General features: G+C 37.9%; 2 protein-coding genes across 4 annotated transcripts in view; both read left to right on the top strand.

Moving 5' to 3' along the window:
* Syt1 (synaptotagmin 1) overlaps positions 1-24,525 on the top strand; it is a 585,526-nt gene that overhangs the window by 356,984 nt on the left and 204,017 nt on the right. The window lies entirely within an intron of this gene.
* LOC129690437 (lys-63-specific deubiquitinase BRCC36-like) lies at positions 18,170-19,057 on the top strand. Its single transcript, XM_055626133.1, has one exon. It carries the CDS (start codon positions 18,179-18,181, stop codon positions 19,055-19,057), a length of 879 nt encoding a protein of 292 aa, XP_055482108.1. The 5' UTR covers positions 18,170-18,178.

Here is a 24,525-nt window from a genome sequence, read left to right as displayed (position 1 = left end):
TTAAGTTTGAAACTTGATTGCTGCTCTATCTTGGTTATACAGTATTACATAATCTATTTAGTATGTGCACATTTCAGTTTTCTAACCTATGAAGTGATTAGATAGTTAGTTAAAGTAGTTAGTTTTTGCATTGTGTACTATGGGAGGTATACAAATTGAAGTAAGCACTTACCTTACTTTTTATGGGAGTTTAGCTATTATTTGACCCTGAGAGCTACATTTAAACCATCACAGATACATGGAACAATAGCATACCAAAAAAATATGAACAGTATAATTCCTGTACATTATTATAATGGGTGTTATTTATCAAGTGCTTATCACACAGTAAATATGAAGTTATTCCTTTTTAAGCCTCATTTAATCCTTTCCATAACATAGTGCACAGATACAACTATTCTTTCATTTCCCGTGAGAAAAGCACCTTGGATAAGTATAAAATGATAGAAGTAAAATTAGCTAGAAGTTGATGGCATATAAACATAAACAAGCTTATTTGCTCGCTCCAAGCTTTTACTATAGCTTGCTTAGACCAATTTTTTTTATATCTTCTGCCCATGCAGTACTCACTGAAAATAAAAATCAACCTGGCCATTTTTCTTGAACTTTTTGTAATTGGTATATGCTTCATATTGGTTCTTTCCCACATTCCTCATCAGCTCTGTAGCTTATATATTCCTTAAAATCCGCAAACCCCAGGAGTTCACAACCCAGAAGTTACTACAGCCATGACTGTCTCTCTGATCAAAGTTACGTGTGAAGTGTTGTAAGCAATTTCACTTGGATTTATCCAGAAATTCACCTAAAAGAAAAGAAGCAATTAGTAAAGAAAGGCCTGTGAGAGCATCATAGAAGAACCCACACATCAACACACAAGTGCGTGCATGCACAAACACATGCACATTCACACCTTGTTTTCAAATATAAGAGTCTATTGCTCTCTTAGCTGAACAAAATGAAGAGCTGTGAAACTGATGCATTTCAGCCCTCACATTATGACCATAATATGGCAGCTCATAACTTTACTCTCCATGCTAAAATTTTACTCTCAAAAAGAGAGCTGCTATGTTAAGCTACCTGCCCTTCATTTGGAAAGCAATTACGTTTTTTCACCTACAATCATTACTCACGAATATGGGTTAATGGTCTATTTAAAATCCCACCTTTTCATTAGTTGTTTGAATGATTAATTTTTATAGTAATTGGTCATTTTTCTTCTAGTTGCTCCTTTGTATCCTTTGTAGTCTTTTTTTTTAAACAGTCTCTTAGATGTTTCTGTCTGAAAAGATGTGCCTATATCCCCTAATTATGAGACTGATTCTTAAGAAAGCAAACCCAAGCTGGAAACAGCCCAGATGCCCCTCAAATGAAGAATGGATGCAGAAACTGTGGTACATCTATACAATGGAGTATTACTCAGCAATGAAAAATAAGGAAATCATGAAATTTGCAGGTAAATGGTGGGACCTGGAAAGGATCATCCTGAGTGAGTTGTCCCAGAAGCAAAAAAGACACACATGGTATATACTCACTCATATAAACATACAACATAGAATGAACCCACTAAATTCTGTACATCTAAACAAACTAAGCAAAAGAGAGGACCCTAACTAAAATGTTCAATCCCCACTTGAAAGGCAAAGAGGATGGACATCAGAAGAAAAAGAAAACAGGAAACAACCTAGAAACCTGCCACAGAGGGTCTCTGAAAGCCTCTGCTGTGCAGACTGTCAAAGCAGATGCTAAGCCTGATGGCCAACTGACGAGCAGAGTGAATAGAATTTTATGTAAGAAGTGGGAAATAGTAAGAGCTAGAGAGGACAGGAACTCCACAAGGAGAGCAACAGAACAAGATAATTTGAACACAGGGAACTTCCCAGAGACTCATACTCCAACCAAGGACTATCTGTGGAGATAACCTAGAACCCTGACAATGCAGCCACTTCTGATGAGAACTGATAGACTAAGATCAGAAATAAGGAAAGGAGGACCTCCCCTATCAGTGGACTTGGGGAGGGGCTTATGGGGGGATACAAAATGAATAAAGTTTAATTAATAAAAGTTAAAAAACATATGCAAATTTTAATACTAGAAAAAAAAAGCAAACCCAAAGTTTTACTTCTTTGCCAATGAGATAATTAAAATGTGACTCTTGAAGCAGAGGAGATCAGTAACACACATTACTGGCTAGAAATTTGCACTGGATATATCCATATCCACTTAGCTCCATTCTCAAGTGTCTAAGTATTTGTTTTCTCTTTTAGCTGTTATTAATGTCAAGTTTAAACTAGCCATAGGGCCTCTTGTCATGTGCCACTATTTCTTTACCAAAGTCAAATAATGATAATATGGACTGTCTTGATAATAGAAAATTGTGAGCATGGCACTGATGTCCTAGTATCTAAGTCCACCTAAACAGGAACACTTTTCATACTAGTCTTTACTTATCAAAAACATGTAAAAATATATTTGTTACTCAATAACACACATGTAAAATTTTCCCACGGTCACTTTTCATAAATATATGAGGAGTCTTGGGAGTAAAAAGAGCAGATGCCATGTAACAATGATGTCTTCTATTAAGAAGATTTGTAATTACAACATGGCATCTCATGTTTTAGTTGCTACCCAAGTAGCTACTTTCTGATATGTCTAAACACATTAAAAAGGCATTTATATTTTACTGAATCTGAGATTTAAAATGTTGTAAATTTTATAATGTTTTCTGTTTCAAAATGAATTATTCCACTTTGTCAACAACAAAGTTACTCTTCACATTATCATGTCCCCAAAACATAACATCTATATACGGCCCCTCCTTTTATCCTCACACACTCTGCAACGTCCTTGTTGGTGAATACATTAACACAACCCTAAATAGCCACATGATGATGGTGACCGCCATTGCAAGGTACAGCAAACCTCCGTTGTGAACATTGCCCACAGCCAGCTAGAGTGACAACAAATGCAGATGAAACATTTTGACATCATCCTGTCTTGCCATATTGACCTCCACTGCTCACAAAGGTGCCCTCAATACCAGCCCCAGTGTATGAGAGGTTCCTGATTTGTATTTAAGGCTTGAAATACACATCTCTAAACAGGATGTCCCCATCAAATCCCTCCCCTCAGAGCTCAAGGAACCCCATGGAAGTGAAGGTTAAAAAAATTTTGTAAGGGGCAGAGGGGATGGAGGACATCAAGAGAACATAGCCTTCTGAGTCAACTTAGCATGCTCATATAAACTCACTGAGACTAAAGAAGCAAGGGCAAGCTCTGCAGGTGTCTGTACCAGGTCATCCACAGATAAAATCGAGTTAGTGATTTTATGGGAGTCTTGCGTGTGTGAAAGAGTGGGTCTCTGATTCTCGTGCCTTCTCTTGGATTCTTGTGTTGGTTTGCTTGTCCGAATTCAATGCGATTTTTTTGTTGTTGTTTCATGTTATATTTCATTTTGTCTTGTCTGGTTGTAATCTCTTGGAAGGCTGTTCTTTTCCAGTGAGAGACAGAAAGGAAGTGGATCTGCAGCTGGGTTGGAGAAGGAGGAAAAGAGAGAAAACTAGTGGTATTTTGTATGTGAAAAGAATCTATTTTTAGTAAAAGGTAAAATTGTAAATTAAAAAAGTTATCATACAATCAAATTTAAAAGCCACCAATTCTTGGTAGAAACAAGCCAATCAAGTTTGTTTGCTTGTTTGTTTGTTTGTTTGTTTCTCCTTCTCTTTATTACTATAAGTTAATATCTCTGGAAACAAGACTCCAAACTGTGGAGTCTCAAATGGACAGACCATATCAAAACAAAAGCCAGTTCTTTTTCAGGCGTCCCCCATGCCCTTCTCCACAATGTCATAGTCAGTAGATTCCCCTGGTGACCTGACCCCAAATGATGCCTTAGAGATCTGAAAAATTCCTAGGAACTTTCCAACAAATGTGAGTTACATGTATAAGAATGAAGTAAAATCAAGAAATTGTTTCTAAACACACTCTAGACACTGTTTTCAAACACACTGTCTTTATGAGGGCTATGCTATGTGTGATGGAGTGAGAAGATACCCATGCCTCATTCTAAAAGAATGAGATGAATGGCCCTGCATATTCTTCACAAAGAAGAAAATACACACAGATGATAAATGCTCAGCAGCAGGGTAGAAGAGATCCATAAGAAGAGCAAATGAATCCTGCCTGGGTTGGCTCAGAGGTGAAGGGGGTAGTAGACATGGACTTGGAAGCCTCAAAGTGATGAGCACAGCTTGGATAAAGTTTTTGCAAGGCATGTCTGGGGAGATATAGGCTGTGCTCAATATGGTGAATTATTTAAAGGGAGAAAAATAAAGGGGTAATTCACATTAAGAATTCATTTCAAGCCGGCTGCAATGGTGTATGTCTATGATCGCAGAACTTGGGGAGGCAGAGGTAGGTGGGTCTCTGAGTTCAAGGCCAGCCTAGTCTACAAGCAGTCCAGGAGAGCCAAGAAACCCTGTCCCAAAAACAGAAAAAAAAATCATTTCAATGTCCTGCTCATCATAACTTGCAGTCCCACAAAGAACAAAGAGTTTTAAGATTTGCTTAGAATAAACATGTAAAATAAATTTCACTGATGGTCTACCTTTTATATTTTTTTAATATTTTACTTATTTACTTATATGCATCTATGTGTGAGAGTATACCACATGTGCACAGATGCCCATGGAGGCCAGGAAGAGTGGTAGATCACTTGGAGCTGGAGATACAGGCGGTTGTGAGGTACCTGACATGGATGCTGGGAACTGAGCTGGGATCTCCTACAAGAGCAGCCAGCACTCCTAACCACAGAGCCATTTCTCCAGCCCTGATAGTCCCTACTGTATGAATAAGATCCCATTAAATTTAGGTTGTTTTCCAGTTTCTCAGTAAACCTAGCATAATATAGGAAACACTCAATTAAAAGACATATACACAAATTAACAGCTTTGAGTTACATGTTATAAAATAATACGGTCGTTATGGTTTGTCTTTCATGGATGGTTGTATCTAGTGTTACTTCTGTTGAATTAGATATCTATTGCAGAGGTTATCCCAAATAATCAGTAGTAGAAACACCTGGACGGCTTTCTTTTATTTTACTCTTTTTTGTTCTTTTATAATTTTATACACATGTACAGTGAAATATGATCATATCTGTCCCCCATTTTCTCCCTCCAACCTACCCCGTTATCACTCTGGGTCCACTTGCAGATTCTTCTTTTTTAATTAAATTTTTATTTTTATATTAATTACAGTTTATTCACTTTGTATCCCAGCTGTAGCCCCCTCCATAATTTCCTCCCAATCCCATCCTCTCTATCTCCCTCATCTACTCCCATGCCCCTCACCAAGTCCACTGATAGGGGAGGTGCTCCTCCAATTCCACCTGACCCTAGCTTGTCAGGTCTCATCAAGACAAACTCCAAAGTCCTCCTCTGTGGCCTGGCAAGGCTGCTCCCCTCAGGGGGAGGGGTGGTGGCCAAAGAGCCCACCACTGAGGTCATTTCAGAGATAGTTCCTTTTCCCCTTACTAGGGTACCCACTTGGATACTGAGCTGCCATGGGCTACATCTATGCAGGGGTTCTACGTTATCTCCATGAATGGTCCTTGGTTGAAGTATCAGTCTCAGAAAAGACTCTTGTGCCCATATTTCTTGGTTCTGTTGCTCTCCCTGTGGAGCCCCTGTCCTCCCCAGGTCTTTCTATCTCCCCCTTCTTTCACAGGATTCCCTGCACTCTGCCCACAGTTTGGTTAAGAGTCTCAGCATCTGCTTAAGGTCAGTCACAGCCTCTGCCCTCATGAGACCTAGCCTGACACTTGAGAAAGTACATTTCTAGCAAGTTACCAGTGTGGTGCACATAGCTGGCCCAGGGATCCCATGTGTGTATACACACCAGTTCACAGACACACACAAGCACCTAGTTTTTTAAATCAGTTATTAAAAGTGAAGGATATGCCATTTTCAGAAGATAGCTATATGCCTACATATCAGTTATCCAATTCCAGCTGTTGGTTTTTTTCATATCCATATAGTAGTGAGCATAACACATCTATTCTATTGAATGGCTTTGTCCAAAGCTGCCCAAACCAATTCTCAGCTGCTGTGAAACCTTTAAATGCTGAGGTCAAGTTGTCAATAGAATCTTGCCTGGGTGGATTTAATACCAGCGAGATAGATATAGAATTGGCATTTCAATAAGCTACTTGGATAGACTTTAATACATAAATTCTGTTAACCTGTGAGCCCTCATTAAGACACAAATAAATGAGAAAATCCCTATTGTTAACTAAGCCCATTTTGCATACTTACTGCTATCCCTTGTAATTGTGAGGGCATGTCAGGCTGTATAATGAAGTCTGTTCTGTACTTGTGAGGTCCTAGTTTTGCCCATTCTGTGTTATATTAGAGACAGATGCTTTTGTGGGCTTAGCGTCAGCTTACCTACCTGCATTAGTAGAAAGGTCAAAGCCTTGGAAAGACAGTTTCCTGTCTCTGTCATTCTGTTATTAACTCTCTAAACTTTCCTCATAATTGTCAGTTACCTTTCAGAAATCTAAGATTTAACTTTTTTTTTCATTTAACCATTTTTTGTTTTTTTTTTAATGTCTGTATTTGAGGTTTTTTTAACGCATTAATGTTATGTCGGGTCCAATAGCATACTCAGACAAGCAGAGTTTTTTGTTTTGTTTTGTTTTGTGTTTTCTGGTTTGGTTTTGTTGTTCTTTTTGTTGTTGTTGTTGCTCAGTCTTGTACATGAAAATGAAAGCTAGAATTAGGGAGAAAGAGAATAGCAAATAACCTATGATGGCGGAGAGCCACAAATAAGCTAGCCTGGTGGAGTAAAACCCTGCGAAGTGTCAGGGACATGGGGACCGTTTTGTATGTTAGAAAATAAGGACAACTTATTCTCAGACGTGTGTGTGTGTGTGTGTGTGTGTGTGTGTGTGTGTGTCCACCCAGACAGATAAAGCAAACTTTAATGATGTACTCTAACAGAAAATGTGCCATACTCACCATGCTGTCCCATGATCGACCTTCATTTACAGTCTAACTTGGTAGAAAATAAGATGGAAATAAAAAAAAAATTGTTACTTACTTTTGATGGCTAATCTCCATTGTCAGCCACTTCTGAGGATGTCTATCACATGGTTTCTTCAAAGATTTAACTGAGGAGGAAAACCCACCTTGAATGTTGGTGTCTGGCGTGGATCTCAGACTGAATTTAAAGGGAAAAGGAGGATTCCACATTGTGGGAAACCACTATCACAGTATCCTCAATTCATGACCCAAAATAAACCTTCTTTTCCATAAGTTGTTTTTTAATAAGGTCTTTTTGTCATAGCAATGCACAATAATATATGAAATACCCAACGCAAAACAATTTCATCTTTTTTACAAACCTATAAAAGATTAAACTATAAAAAAATTAAACTTTGGGTCTTGCTTTTACAATATATCTCTATAAAGAATTGCCTCCAAATGCAGAAGTAATTTAAAACTGCTTGTATTTTTGTGTTTGAAGACTATGAACTCTGTTTGTTAAGCTAATTTTTAGTATAAAACTTCAATGTGTGGCTGGTTAGATGAACAAAATAGAAATTTGTTCTTAGAAAACAAGCATCCCTTCTCAGGTAAGGCTGAGGCTTACTAAGAAACCACTAGCAATGATATGATATAGCAAGGCTTTCTGGGTCGCTAACGCTTGTGTTCTCCTCTCACACTTAATGAATACTAACATAAAGCTTACTAAGTTACATGGGAGAGAAAATTCAATGAAAACCTTGTAGTTTTACATTAGTGACCACTGCTGGTGAGAAGTGTGTGCTTTTAAGCTTTAGGGAGGACATTTCTCCTTTGCACAAAGAGGGCAAAGCCTCAGTTGAGAACTAACTGTCCTATGATTGATTGATGGCTTCCCTCCTGGTGTTATAAACTGCCAGATGATACACGCTATACACACAACAGGAGGGAAGAGAGGCGACCAATTAGGGAACAGTTAGTTCCAGTTTTCACGATGTATTTGAGATTATAGATGAAATTGCCTAAAAATAATAAGAATGTGAAAGATCAGTGATAAAACCTAAAGAAATAAATTTATATTAAGGCAAAGACAGAGGCTAGTTGGTCCACTCTTCCAAGGGTGGACAATGTTAACAGAATAACAATTAGAGTTTGACAGCAATTAATAAGCAGGCTGTCAAAGCTAGTCCAGTTGTATTCATGTTTTCGGAAGGCTGCAGATTTTTACCTTTCATGTGACGTGGCTAAAGAGTTACTAGAAAGCTCAATGTGATTAATTACTTTCAAGGATACAGTTTTGAGATTCCCCTTTTATGAATGTGAGGTTGAAAATTGGGGCATTCAGAAAGGCAAAGAGGATGGACATCAGAAGAGGGAGAAAACAGGCAACAGGACAGGAGCCTACCAAAGAGGGCCTCTGAAAGGCTCTACCCTACAGGGTATCAGAGCAGATACTGAGACTTTGGGCAGAGTGCAGGGAATTTTATAAAAGAAGGGGGAGATAGTAAGACCTGGAGAGGACAGAAGCCCCACAAGGAGAGCAACAGAACCAAAAAATCTGGGCACAAAAAATCTCAGACTGATACTCCAACCAAGGACCATTCATGGAGATAACCTAGAACCCCTGCACAGATGTAGCCCATGGCAGTTCAGTGTCCAAGTGGGTTCCATAGTAATGGGAAGAGGGACTGTCTCTGACAGGAACTGATTGGCCTGCTCTTTGATCACCTCCCCCTGAGGGGGTAGCAGCCTTACTAGATCACAGAGGAAGACAATGCAGCCACTCCTGATGAGACCTGATAGACTAAGATCAGAAGGAAGGAGAGGAGGACCTCCCCTATCAGTGGACTTGGGGAGGGGCATGCGTGGAAAAGGTGGAGGGAGGATGGGATCGAGAGGAGAGGAGGGAGGGAGCTATAGGGGGGATATGAAGTGAATAAACTGTAATTAATAAAAATAAAAATGAAAAATGAAAAAAAAGAAAAATGGGGCAAGCAAACAATGCAATCCCATGCCTTCTTTTGGCTCCACATTAAATAATTGTTGTTCATATACAGTAAATGTCATATGTAAAAGTATCCTAAGATTGACGAGACTGATGAACCCATACGAGGAAAGCATGAGTCACCTTGTAGTAGTACAACTTGATGAGATCCTCCATTCACATGAAACTCTAGATGCAGTGTTCGTTACAGCCACCAAAATGTAAAATTTAGGGAACAGAAGAAATCAGGGCAGAAATGGCTCATGATGTCCTGGGTGCTGAGTCTAAAGTCATACATCATGCAGAGCACTGTGAAAGTCTGATGCTGGCCGAAGGCTTAAGGCTCCCTAGTTCAGAAACTGAGACAAGAACCACAGTGGGAGGGATAGTCAATAATGTTTCATTTAAAACAGGTGGAGAAAGAAAATATTTATTAATTTAACAAAATAAAGAAAGGAATTTAAAATCATCACTCCAGAAGAGTTTGTGCCTAGAGACTAGCCTCAGACTGAATGATTAAAGCAGCCTTTCTCAGAATGTAATCAGTCCCATGTTGTTTAATAGTTTGTCCATCGTTCAATAAAGGGATAAGTAGGATATTGCTATATGTGTGTGGGTTTGAGGTAAGGCAGGGAGTGCTTGTCTCTAAAACACAAACATGTTCTGAGAAGAATTATCTAGAGTCACTGAAATCCCATCCATCAAAGATAATAGGTTTCTGAGGTTTTTTTTCCCCTGAGGCAAAAAAAAGAAAAAAATTAAAACATAGAAAATTACTTCTAAATTTTAACTTCAGGATAGGGGAGAATTTATCTCATTTATCCCATTCAAATTTTCCTAACAATAAAATCATGTCAAAATTTGTTACCAAATTCCATCTTGTAATTATATTCTAGGAATTAAACAGGAAGAAAAGCAAATTGACATTCTCAGCTCCTTATCTTTGCTATTTTAATGCTTATATCTACTTCCATTTTAATTAATTTTACTAATCCATTTAGTTAATGAATAAGTAAATCAGTATCACGGGGAAAAAAAACATCAGTTGCAGCAACGGTACAGAATTGTTAATTCAGAAATGACCCACAGCTGGCCCAGTGAACTTGTCAACATAGCTTTGCTATTTTGTTAGTATTCTAATTTCCATTTTATTGTTCTTTAAAGAGCAAAATGTTTCACAGTTAATCTCTATGGTACTTTTGTTTCTAGCTCTCTAAAAGACTTTAACTATGCAGTTCCCAAGTATTTGAATATAAATTGATTTTATGCAATACACTGAAAACAAGTATTTTATTGATATAAATGGTTTCTTTATTTGTAAAATTACACAAAATTATTTTGAAGCAGCATGAGTCCTATCTGGATGGTATTAGAATTTCATGCCTAAATCAAGTTGAACATTAATTTTATGAGTTTTTCTTGTTCATTTTTTAGGCAGTAGCATAATTGACTATGGCTGTAAGTATCTGGGGATTAGAGATATAGGAAAAAAAGCCTTGAGAAACAAGATGTTAAGAGATGACAGAATAGTTGTATGGAGATTGATAGAGTTTTTCTTTCTTTCATTTTTTATTCATAAAGAAAATATTTAAATTCAAAGTCATTTTCTTTGAACTTATTATTATTATTATTATTATTATTATTATGACTTAGTTTGAAATTATATATGTAATACAAAAAGCGTTAAAACATCATGGTGACAGACACCCATTGTAGGGTAAAACTGTGTGAACCTTTGTAAAGCACAAACTTTCTGATATCCATTTATATTGTGCTATTATTGATTTCTAGACTTCCTGCACCAAGGAAGTGGTTATAACCTTTTCCTAGAATGGCCAAAAGAAGAGTCTCAAGGGCGTTAGAGAGCCCTGCAATTGTCTAAGTTCTTTCAATGAATTTTAAGGCCACACTGCCCTTGTTTGTCAGGCAAGCTGCTGTTATCATGCACAACTCCCATCGCAAGAAGCTGGTTTACAAAGCTTTCTCTCTGACACCTTCAGCAAAACGCCGCCTTCTGATGAATAACACCATGATTTCGCAGCTCTGTGTTTCTTCTTTCAACACCAAGAGCTCCATATCCATCTCCTCTCTGCCAGCTGCTTTCTCACTCTCCACTCTCAGCATTTTGAGGCATAAAGGATTAGGAATGATGCATGGCCAGGAGTGTGCAGACTTCAGATCCACCGCAGCTTTGAAGCGTACCTCCAGTGTCCGTGCTAAAGTATCCTCTCACCTCTTTAAATACCAACTCTCTCTAAAATTGGTCACAATCTGATCTAAACTGTAAAACCCAGAAATGTATTAAAAGCCTGTCCAACACCAGAGAGAAAAATGAAGATAGATGGGCAGATTTACCTAAGTTTGTATCATTTACAAAAGAGTAAGGAAAAGTTAGGCAGACAAGTAGATCTCATCAAGGACTTTAAACTCCTGTCATTTTCTAGTATAGCCTGAGAAGTGCTAAGTGTTGCAAAACTCAGGTTGCTAGCACACAACATTCTTGCGTAAGTAGAAAATCATTACATATTATAATTCTACAAATGCAACAATAATGGATAAAAGTCCTGACCTTTTTTCCTTCCCCATTATAAAATAAAAGGAATATTTCATATATTGAAGAAAATAAAATGAAATATTTTTCTTAGGATAAATGTGACTTCTGTTCCTTGTGGCATGTTCAGTAAAAGTGCTTACCTTATGCTTTCTTCCAGCTAGCACAGTGCTAGGAAAAATATGGGGAAAAAAGCAAAGGACATGAACTCTAGGGTACACAAAAATACCTTATGAAATCAGAAATTCTGAGAGGTTCCTAAAACATAGAGGGCATTTTATAATCGATGATGACAATGGCATATTTGGGGAAACAGCAAAACAGAACTCCTTCCAAGAAACCTTCCAAGGAAAGAAGGCTCATTTTTCCACTTGGCCCTTGATACTCACAAACTGTCCAAGGATGTCTACCTGGAACAGTGACAGAGTAATACATTAACAAGAAAAGTGCCACTTTACCGATAAACAGCTGGCTCTGGCTTCAAGAGATATGTCACAGGTTACCTTGAGAATCTCTGAATGGATGGGAAGGGAGAAGGACCCAAAGAGAAGCATATTAAAGTACTCTTATCTCAAAAAAATATGGAGAAAATTAGATATAGCCCCTGCCAGAAAATCAATTCATTCAAGAAGTGTCCTCACCTAGCACACAGAGGCCACTCCTGGGATGTATCCATGCCACCTCTCTGCTTATCTAGAAGAAAGGGTGTTCGTCATATTACCATTAGTTGTGATTCAACTACTCCAGTTTACAGTAAGAAGGTGGTTGCATATTAATGACATGGAAGAAATGGCACCCTTCCTGTTTCAATCCTGTTCTAATACAGTGTGTAATTCAGACTATTCTCAATAACCCCGTTATAGTAGCTAGTCCCACAACATACATGCCTTCATTACAGGGTATCTTTTATAAACAAAATACTATCTAGTCAGTGAGCCACCAACCTGAACAAAAATCTAGAAAGGTCAAAACTCAATTAACTGTATTTGGGTATCAGAGTGTTGTCTCACAGGTAGGCTGGGTTTGCCAGGCTAATATCATCCTTAAATCTGCTTCTGGAACTTTCTAGTTTTCAGGATTTGTTCATTTGAGTTCTGAAACCACTGCCCACCAACACCATCATGGTTTTTCTGATTTATCTTTCTTGCAGCTACAGTGGAGTAGCTGGTGCAAATCTAGGCTGTTCCCACGTTTGTATTACGTGGGACTTGGACTTGGTAAGTACTTGGCTGTCTCTCAACGCCTACAAAGTCTTACCAAGGCCAATGAGCATTAACAATTCTATCCAGTTTTCTACAGAATCTTGAAGAAATTGCTTTGGTAGTGGATGTTGTTTTATTTAAAAAATTATAAATATGTATAAATCCTTATTCTATAAAGGAAAAAAATAAGCAACATCCATTAAGAAACTGACCAAAATATTTCAGTATCTTTTTAATCTAGTTGGTGTGGGTTTGGAAGCCAAAGGACAATAAGACAGAAACATGGGCAGAAAACGTTAGCCTATCTCAGACTCTGATCTTCAATGCCCTCTGTAATAAAGTCACGTGGGTCTCCTACAGGAGCCAGGGAAGGTATTTTCATTACTCACATTGCACCAATGTAATCATTATGGACCTGTGTGCCTACAGTGTAAGTATTCTCTTTCTCTCTTTCTTTCCAGTAAATGCAGAAACACCAGTTCAGAATAGAAGTGATACCCACCTATCTTTTGAGGGTTTCGTTTTTTGTTTTGTTTTGTTTTGTTTTTTACCATTTAGTTTGAGAGAGACAGAGGACCATTATGCACAAGTGGATGACAAGAACAACTTTGAGAGTTCATATTCTCATGTGATCATGGGTTGAATGCCAATCATCAGTCTTGGTTATGGGAGCATTTACCTACTGAACCATGTTGCCAGGCTTAAAGTTACTTTTTTTTTTAACCTTTATATGTTTTAGTTTGATTTTGTAATTTTAATGCCGTGATATGAGTAGCGCTTTGCTAGCATTTTCTTCTCTCTCTTTTTCTTTTAAAGCACAAAACTTTGACAAAGTTTTTAGCCATTTTTTAACTGTCCTTGATTTTGTCTTTGCAAAACCAGATCAATGGTAAACAAGGAGAACTTTCTTGAGTCATGCCTCTTAATTCATTTGTATTTCACCTCGTATAATACAGGGTGACTTTTAGCTGATTAAAATCAACACTCATATTTTATTCATGCTATCAGCATTTTTTATCATAATAAAATGTTCATTTATCTATACTGAGATATTAGGGTATAAATCTGTAATGCTTACCCTCACTCAGAAATGTCTCCTTAGCCGGCTAGCTATTAATTGAGATTCAGCTGCAAGTATTACCTATTCTGAAAAATATTGTTGGCATAGAGAAAATAGATGGCTAAATAAGAATGTTTTCTCTTTTTTTGGTTTTATGAGACTGTGTGCGTGCGTGCGTGCGTGCGTGCGTGTGTGTGTGTGTGCTTAGCCCTGGCTGTCCTGAAACTTGTTCTGTAGACGAGGCTGGCCTCAGATTCATAGAGATGCACCTGCCCATGCCCCTCAAGCGCTGAGATTAGAGGTGTGCACCCCACACCTGGCATGAATGCTTTCTTGAATACATGAAATTGATGTCACATCCACACCACGGTTTGGATCGTGACTAAAGGATTTCTTTCAAACTTGAAGTTTGAGATATCAGCAACCTTGAACATAAAATGTCACAGATCCCCACTGTGTCCGTTGCTTTTGTTTAATAGAGAAGGTGCCCACTTGTGAATATTTAAAACTGAAGTAATATCACATTTTTCTAATATTCTAAGTTATTTTAAAAAGATGTTTGTCAACCTTGGTGCTTTTTAGATACCTTTTTTGTTTTTAGATATAGGTCCTAATATCAATTTGTTGATAAATAATTATTGGAAAATTGTCTAAAGAGAGGAGCAAGCCACCTATAGAATAACTTCATGTTGATAAAATTTTAGTGTCTGTCATTACTAAGTGTGAAAAGAAAAGGCACCTTAGCTCTCCATAGTGCTCTTATCAGTAAGCCAGGCTGCCAGTCTGCAAAGGTGATGAATAGGGTGTGTACAGAGCACTCTTCAAAAACAAAACCATTTCTTTCTAAATCCTTTCTTTGAAGAGCTGCAATACAAACTGTGACACATTTATCAGTCTGTTTATGGAGTGTCCCATATGGGGACAGTTATTGTCCTAATGAAAGCAGAAGTTTATAATCCACAATCTTTTTACCAGTCATTGTTTCTTCAAAGTATTACTTCAATGTGAGATCATGATGCAATTTTATTTTAGAGGAAATTTGTTCCTGTTTTTCCCTTTTATTGAAAAGTAGACATTTTTCTCACATAATATATCCTGATTATGGTTTCTCCTCCATCAACTCCTCCCAGTTTCTCCCACCTCCACTCCTGTCCAGATCAACCCTTTTTCTGGCTCTATTAGGAAAAAAAGGCTTCCACAGGATAATAGTAAAATAAAATAAAACTAAAACACCAAAATAGAACAAAGCAAACAAACAAACAGAAGGAAAAAAAACCCAAGAGAAGATACAAGATACATACACAGGAAAGACACAGATGCAGAGCCCCACTTGTTTGCACTCTTAGGAATCCCATAGAAACAATAAACTGGAAGCCATATACACAAAAGAACTGTAGAGTAAAAGGAGAGAAAAAATAAAAATATATAAGATTTTTTTTTAAAAGGGAGGGGAAGCTCTTGACATGACATGAGACAAGCAATTTCCAAAGATACCACTGAGTTCATTTTCAGTTAGCCATTTACTGTTGAGCCTGCATCCTACCCTTAAGAGTAGTTTGTTTTCCCAGTGAGACTCCCTTGGAGAAAACTAAGTTATCTATTCCTAGGTTGTAGGATATCTATGTTCTTCCCAGTTTCTAGCTATTAAGAATAGAGAAGCAATAAACATGATTGAGAAAATATCTCTCAAAGGATGACACATCCTTTTGGGTATATGTTCAAGAGTGGTGTAGCTGGATCAATTCCCATTTTCCTGCAACAGTGATGAACACAGTGCCTATATGGTTTGCACGCCCACCAGCAATGGATAAATGTTCCCCTTACCATACATCCTTACCAGCATGAGCTGGTACTAGTTTTATGGCTCTTAGCCATTCTGGTGGTGCTAGATGAAAGTAGTTTTGATTTGCATTTCCCTAACGACTAAGAATGTGGAACATTTACGTGTTTCTCAGCCATCGAGTTAGCATGACTGACATATAAACTAAGAAGGTTTGCCTATGAAATGGGAGGAGGTCATCTCCCTAGGACCACAGTTATCCAGAAACAACAACAAAACAATGTGTTTATTTTAAATTGTAAGAGAGGTGTGGGTTATTTTGTAGATTATAGATACTGTTTATGCTTTCTGCTCTCAGAAATCCACTGACACATAATAGAAGGTAGAATTTGGGAAGAAGGAAGCAAAATGGCTACCTTTCTCATTCCAAAGCCGAGATACTTAGAACACAGACTTAAACAGTGGTGAACACGTGCTTCCTCGGTGGCTCTGTCAATAATCCTCTATGTGGTGTGCTTCCTCAGTAATTCCTGTAGGAATTACTTCTTCCCACAGTAATTTTTCTAGCCAACAATTCTGGTACTAAGCTTTCCTTTCTCAACAGGTCTGAGAGACATTCATTACATTTCTCTTTATTTAAAACAAGGTAAAAATTATTCAAAGCACTTGGTACCACATTAGATACATTGTAGGCATACAACTTATTCATCAAAGTAACATATATTTGCGTATTAGTAAGAACATTTCATGGACTCTGAAATAGCCCGGTTCAGTATACACCTTAGCTTTGTCATTGACTAGCTGTGCAGCCTTTGGCAAGTTTTCTCGCCCTTAACACACAAATGATATAACATTTCCTGCTTTATGAAATTAATTTGTAAATATCACACACATTTATATGCTCAAAATAATTTTTAAAATATCTGAATATTACATCTTAATAAGGATTGTATACCTTTGTTTATGAATATACTATTTCAAGCTGGAAGACTGAAGCATTTTCCAACCATTGTATTTACCACAATTGGAGCTGTGGATCGATTTTCAAGCTTTGCTTCACTGTGTGACAAAACAATGACAGTTTGAACAGTTTGATAAAAGAGGGCTTTGTGCTACGAGCTTAGATTTTCTCTCAAATGCCTGCAGCTCAGAAACAGTGAGAGTTCAGAGCCGAGCTTCAACAAAGCTGGGAAAAATGAGAATTCCAAATCATTTATCTGTAGTTTCTATAGAAAGCATTTTGAGAGCCAATTGGCTTGAACCAACTAACCTGTGTTTCTTCAAAAACTGCCAAAGCATCAAATGTTATCTTCCTATATAAAAAGTGAAAGAGCAATTTCAATTAATATTGTACATTAGAGCATATGAAATTAATCAATGGAAGATGTCAAGTCCAAAAGAAATAGTGAACAACAACAAAAATAAAATCATAGCCATCACCAACAATGTGATAAACATAAATTTATAAATAATCCAATCATTATGGTTTTTATTTCCATCTTGGCTTTTATGTTCATCTTTCCTATCAAATATAAGGAAAGAAAGAAAAAATGGAGGGAGGTAAAGTTTGAATATTGTCATTTTTATAACACTATATACAACAAACTTGAAGTCTATCTCATACATTTGAAAAGTTATCCTTTCTTGATCATAACCTTGTCTGTCTAGCTGAAATCTTGGGAGACACATTAAAAGCATAAATGTTCTCTAGCGTGGACTGGCAATTTAAAAACAAGCATGTTTTTTTGTAGCTGCAATAATAAAATATTTTCTTAAAATAGAAATGGGTGCAAAATTAGCAATGTTAATTTTATGACTTCATTATCAAGTGCTTTCAGAACAGCTTTCATGACCCATGTTTTCAAAGAGTTGTGTCCTTACTGTAGGGGAGTTTTCATGTTTATAAAAGATTGCTTGATTTTTTTGATCATTACTGTAATAACTGAATGTTTCATTTCTGACTTGTAGGATACTTGATTTATTTTTATTGTTTCAGCTCCTGTTATATTTATCTAAGAAAACACTAATGTAGCAATAAATAGAATTTTTATTTTAACTAATTCTTATAAAATTTATGCTGATTAAAATTACAAAATATAATTGGGGGAATTAGAAGCTACACTTATTCACATATTTTATAAAGTTTATCACCCTATAATATGTATAAATAATGTTCATTTTGCATCTCATGGTTTGGCTCTAAAAAACCATTAAATATAAAATTCACTCTCATTTTATATTCCCTTGTCAGAAATGATTGCAAAATAAATTATGCCAATATAAAATCATAGTGTTGAACTGTGTGTTTATAAAGAGATCTCTGATTTCTTTAGACATGTTTCACTTTGTGGCAATCTTGTTAACATAGTAAAAGTTACAAAAGCGAGCATCTCCTAGATGCTGCTAGGCAGGCTCCACCCTCTGCACCCTAGACCCTTGTGAAACACAGCCAGGACCTTGTGCTCCAGGCTCCGCCCCTTTGGAACGCCGCACGGCCAGCTGGGAGGGCTTCCTCCCAGCCTGTTGATGAGCCGACTGCAGCAGGCTTAAGGCCTACTAGAGTGGAGCCAAGTAAGATGGCGGTGCGGATGATGAAGACCGTGCAGGCGGTTCATCTTGAGTCTGACGCTTTCCTGGTTTGTCTCAGCCATGCCCTGAGCACAGAGAAGGAGGAGGTGATGGGTCTGTGTATAGGGCAGTTGAATGATGATGCTAGGAGTGACTCCCAGCATACTTACGCTGAAACTAAAACGTGCACGATAGGGGAAAAGATGGATGCCGTCAGAATTGTTCACATTCGTTCCGTCATTATCTTGCGACGTTCTGACAAGACAAAGGACAGAGTAGAAATTTCTCCAGAGCAGCTGTCTGAGGCTTCGATAGAGGCAGAAAAGTTGGCTGAAGAAACAGGTCATCCCATGAGAGTTGTTGGCTGGTACCATTCCCACCCTCACATAACCGTTTGGCCTTCTCATGTTGATGTCCGTACACAAGCCATGTACCAGATGATGGATCAAGCCTTTGTAGGCCTGATTTTTGCTTGTTTCATAGAAGACAAAACCACAAAGACTGGTCGGATACTCTACACTTGCTTCCAGTCCGTACAAGCACCAAAAAGCTCAGAATATGAGAGACTGGAAATCCCAGTCCATATTGTGCCTCATACCACCATTGGAAAAGTATGCCTTAGATCAGCAGTAGAGCTGCCGAGGATCCTATGCCAGGAAGAACAAGATGCCTACAGGAAGGTTCATGGCCTTACACATCTGGACCCAGTCACCAAGATCCACAATGGCTCTGTATTTACCAAGCATCTGTGTAGTCAGATGTCCGCAGTCTCTGGGCCTCTACTACAGTGGTTGGAGGACAGACTAGAGCAAAACCAGCAGCATTTGCAGGAGTTGGAGCAAGAAAGGGAAGAAGGCCTTATGGAAGAGCTGCCTTCTCTAGAATAAATCAGGAGGACAAAAATGGGCAAATGAAAATACCTGGCCTATAATTTATAAACTTAATTGATTTTGAAGAAGATAAAGTTGTAGGACTCACATTACATAACTCCAAGACTTGTTATAAAGTTGCAGTAATGAAGACACTATGGTACTCACAGAAGAATAAACATATATACCAATGGTTAACAGAAAAGAAAATCCAAAAATGAACCCACCATAATATGCCTGACTAATTTTGACAAAGAATAAAAGTGATTCAAGGGAAGAAAGGCAGTCATTTTGGCAAATTGAACGTCTTCAACAAAATCTAACAGTACTTCCAGAACATTTCATGGATTTAATGTAAGATGGAAAACCTTTTAGAAAAAAAAAAAAAAAATGAGACCAAGCTTTTCAGCTTCAACCCAAACACATAATCCAGAAGAAAACAAAGTGGATATGTTGGACTTCACCAAAACTAAAACTTTATTTTGTAAAAAGAAAAATAGGAAGAAAAATGAGAAGAAATTACTTGCAACCCTTGTAGTATCTAATAAATATGTAAAAAATATAATCAAAAAATGATTTTTTATTTTATTTTTTTATTATTAGTTACATTTTATTAACTCTGTATCCCAGCTGTATCCCACTCCCTCATTTCCTCCCAAACCCTCCCTCCCTCATCTCCTCCCTGTCCCTTTCCAAGTCCACTGATTGGAGAGGACCTCCTCCTCTTCCATCTGACCCTGTTTTATCAGGTATCTTCAGGGCTGGCTGCAAAGTCCTCCTCTGTGGCCTAACAGACTGCTCCTCCCCTGGGGGGGGGGGGGTGTCAAACAGCCTGCCCTTGAGATCCTGTTAGAAATAGTCCGTGTTCCCCTTACTTTGGAAAACTACTTGGTTACTGAGCTACCACGGGCCACATCCGAGCAGAAGTTCTAGGTTATATCCATACATGGTCCTTGGTGGAGTGTCAGTCTCAGAAAAGACCCTGTGCCCAGATATTTGGTCCTTGTGGAGCTCCTATCCTTTCCACGTCATTCTAATTCCCTCTTCATTCATATGATTCCCTGCACTCTGCCGAAGGTTTGGTGATGAGTCTTAGTATCTGCTTTGGTACACTGCTAGGTAGAGTCTTTCAGGGGCCTTCTGCGGTAGGCTCCTGTCCTGTTAATTGTTTTCTCCTATGTCCAATGCACCTCCCATTTGTCTTTCTAAGTGAGGATCAATCATCTTACCCCGGGTCCTCTTTCTTGTTTATCTTCTTTAGGTGTATAGATTTCATTATGTTTATCATATCTAATAGGACTATATGAGTGAGTATATACCATGTGTGTCTTTCTGCTTTTGGGATACCTCACTCAGGATGATTGTTTCTAGGTCCCACCATTTGCCTGCAAATTTCATGATTTCCTCATTTTTGATTGCTGAGTAGTATTCCATTGTGTAAAAATACCACAATTTCTGTATCCATTCCTCCGTTGAGGGACATCTGGGTTGTTTCCAAGTTCTGGATATTACAAAGAAAGAGATGCTCAACATCCTTAGCCATCAGGGAGATGCAAATCAAAACCACCCTGAGATTTCACCTTACACCCATCAGAATGGCTAAGATCAATAACACTAGTGACAACACATGCTGGAGAGGTTGTGGAGAAAGGAAACCCTCCTCCATTGCTGGTGGGAATGTCAACTGCTACAAACACTTTGGAAGTCAATCTGGCGCTTTCTCAGACAATTAGGAACAATGCTTCCTCAAGATCCAGCTATACCACTCCTAGGCATATACCCAAAATTTGCTCAAGTACACAACAAGGACATTTGCTCAATCATGTTTGTAGCAGCTTTATTTGTAATAGCCAGAACCTGGAAAAAAATATGATTTGAAAGCAATATGATTTGAAAAAAATCATGTTTTTCACCAAAGAGGATATATAGATGGCAGGTAATATGAAAATATGTTGAACTTGATAGATTATCAAGGAATGTAAATTAAAACTAGAGTGTGATCTGGCATATACTTGGCAGGATTGCTAAAGAGATAATAGTGATAATACCAAATACTATTAAGGATACAAACTATATTTCTCATATGCTAATGACAGGAACGTAAAATATAGATACTCTGTGGAAGAATTTGAAAATATTTTATAAAGTTAAATACACACTTAACGTTTGACCCAGCAGTTGAGCTGACTGTCTTGGTACAAAAATTTTTTCTAGGTTTTTAATGGAATTTTTTATTTATTACAATTTTTTCACTTTGTATCCCAGCTGTAGCCCCCATCCTCGGCCCATCCCAATCCCATCCTTCCTCCCTCTTTTTCTCCCATGCCCCTTCCCTAGTCCACTGTTAGGGGAGTTCCTCCCCCATTTCCATCTGACCCTAGCCTATAAGGCCTCATTAGGACTGTCTTTCATAGTCTTTCTCTGTGGCCTGGTAAGGCTGCCCCCCACCTCAGGGGGAGGTGATCAAAGAGCCAGCCATTGAGTTCATGTCAAAGAAGTCCCTGTTCCCATTACTATGGAACCCATTTGGAGACTGAGCTGCCATGGGCTACATCTGTGCAGGGGTTCTAGGTTATCTCCATGAATGGTCCATGGTTGGCGTATCAGTTTCAGAAAAGACCCCTGAATTCGAGATTTCTTGCTTCTGTTATTCTCCTTGTGGAGCTCTAGACCCTTCCAGATCTTTCTATCTCCCCCTTTATTATAAGCTTCCCTGCACTCTGCCCAAAGTTTTATTTTATTGCTCTACTTAGTGAAAAGGGAGAAATTGTTAGCACATGAAGGTGTTTCTGCTTACTAAAGATGGATTCAGAGGTTGGAGACAGTGCGCTCCTCTGTAACTTAGTAAGCAACAAAGCTTTGAAATCATAGATGACAGGAAATGCCTCTACATGTAGAGAAGCACCCAGAAGATTGGACTTCCATACCAAAATATTTTCCTTCTCTCAAGATTTTAAGTGTGAAGTTCTCATAAAATCTTACTTTTGTTAGTATTTTGGCCATAATTCTTACCATTTTACAACAAATTGATGCCTAAATCATAATTTCAAAAACTTTTATGAAATATTTAATAGCAGCTTTGTTTGTTTAAGATAGCCTCAGATGACAATCAACCCAAATATTCTGCAATGAGAAAATAGTTAAACCTTCCAACCATGGAACACTACTCTGTAGTGGAACTTAGATGAGCTTTGGAATATATGAGAGTGAAAAAAAAAGATAGAATTTAAAGGTTACTTTCTGTACAGCTGCATTTCTAAAGCATCATTGAAATGTCAGAACTAGGTTGAACAAATAACATACAAATGATTTCTAGGGCTTGGAACTGCAGAATGTTTAGCATATGTATTACTATTATGTATTACATTGTGGCATAGATTTATTTAGGCTGATGAAATAGTCTTATATCTTGCTTGCAGTGTTTAGTGCATAAAACTATTTCTGTGCTAATATTTTATAGATATGTATTCACGAAAATTAATTCATGTAAGATTTAGTGGCAGTGACTATTACAGCATCACTGCAATGTTTGCTTTTGAAGTTGGACAGTTGTAGGAGAAACTGACTAAAGGGGATATAGGATATTTATACTAGGTTCATAATTTCTGTGATGTCTATAATTATCACAAGATAAAAATATAAAAATTTTTTAAAGTGCTAGGATAAAGCATTTTAATTAATATTGCCTCCAGAATCTTTCAGACTACTTGAGTCTTGTTCTGCCAGTGTTTATGGCACATGCTGACACAGGAAAGGTTCAGACAGCAAATGGGATGCATTACCTTTGCTTAGGTTCCCCTGAAACAACTCGTGAGGTGGACCATTGCTGAGGAAACAACCATCTCCAGCATCCTCAGGCTAACAGCAGTTTATCCTGGCAGATTAATGTGAGATGCCATAAAAATCTAAGAAAACTCTCACTTCACACACACAAAAGTGTGAAAATACATATTGTAAAAGAATGTTGAGTGTTCAGTCTGTCTATCGGCAGGTTTTTAAAGCTGTGTAATAGGAGCTCTACATCACTCAATATTGTCAGATAGCAGTCATCCACATAGGACAGCTAGGGACAAAAGTATGAACTTAGTAACAAAATTTACCAGTTTTGTATATAAATTGTTCAGGGAACTGACAAGCCTAGGGAATTCACACATTTCCTAGGAATTTTATTTCTTGTTATGCTTTCTGGATTCTGTGATGCAGCTATGTAGATAACCATTCTCTTCGAGGATACTTCTTTTTTTAACTTTTATTAGTTACACTTTATTCACTTTGTATCCCCCCCATTAGCCCCTCCCTCCTCCCTTCCTAATCCCACCTTTCCTCCCCCTTCTTCACCCATGCCCCTCCCCAAGTCCACTGATAGGGGAGGTCCCCCTCTGCTTCCTTCTGATCTTAGTCTATCAAATTTTATCAGGATACTTCTTACAGGAACTCAAAGAGCATAGCAATTTCTGTGGCACAGTGGCTCTCAACTTTCCTAATGTCACAACCCTTTGACAGCAATTTCTCATGTTGGGATGACCTCCAACCATAAAATTATTTTCATTGCTACTTCTTAAGTGTAATTTTGCTAGTCATGACTTGTAATATAAACATCTGTTGTTGTTGTTGATGATGGTGGTGGTCTTAGGTGACTCCTATGAAAGGATCATCTGATCTCCCCCTCCCTGCCAAAGGGTAGAGACATCTGTGTTTGGAATCCTGGCTCAGCAACGCAAACATGTTCTCTAGTCTGTATGCTCTGGGCATTTCACAACATACATACTTAGATAAGATTTTTATTGGCCTGATTATACTTTTATTTTAGATGCATATTATGTTCTAATGAGAGAAAGGAAGGGTATTGATTTGGGTGGATAGGTAGGAAGATGGAAAGGATCTGGGAAGATTTAGGGAGGAGAAATTGTAATCAGAATATATTGCATGAAAAAAATCTCTTTTCAATTAAAAACTATTTAAAAAATGTCTCAGTCAGCTAAAGGTACTTGCTTCTAAGCCTGAAATCCTGAGTTAAATCCCTGGGGCTCACGTGATAGCAGTAAAGAATCAAGCACCACTAGCTGCCCTCTGACCTCCATGTACATACACTACGGCATGTGTGCACACATGTACGTACAAATAACTACATACAAATATACATTTTAAAATAAGTAAATAATATGGAGATAATGAACCCGCCTACTGCAAAGGTTATTGTGAGGATTATGGTAATACATTTGTGGTACAATTAGAATACTGCGTGGTGTGTGGCAAAAGGTTGATGTTTGTGTATTGTTGTTATTGGCCTCAGACCTACATGGAATCATAGCCTCATCCCTCCTTTAATCTTCTATGATTATGACCACATGCCATCTACATTGGCCTTTCTCATGATCAGAGCCTGTGAAAAGGACAGTATTACAGAAAAGGTGCTATGAATAGGCAAACATTGGGATTTGTATCTTGATTCTATCTTACACTCACCAATTACAGGGTATGGGGTC

Source organism: Psammomys obesus, unplaced genomic scaffold (assembly GCF_907164565.1).
Source record: "Psammomys obesus unplaced genomic scaffold, mPsaObe1.curated_primary_1811, whole genome shotgun sequence".
NCBI classification, from domain to species: Eukaryota; Metazoa; Chordata; class Mammalia; order Rodentia; family Muridae; genus Psammomys; species Psammomys obesus.
The sequence above is the reverse complement of the archived record's forward strand: the minus strand, read 5'-3'. Positions and strand labels throughout refer to the sequence as shown.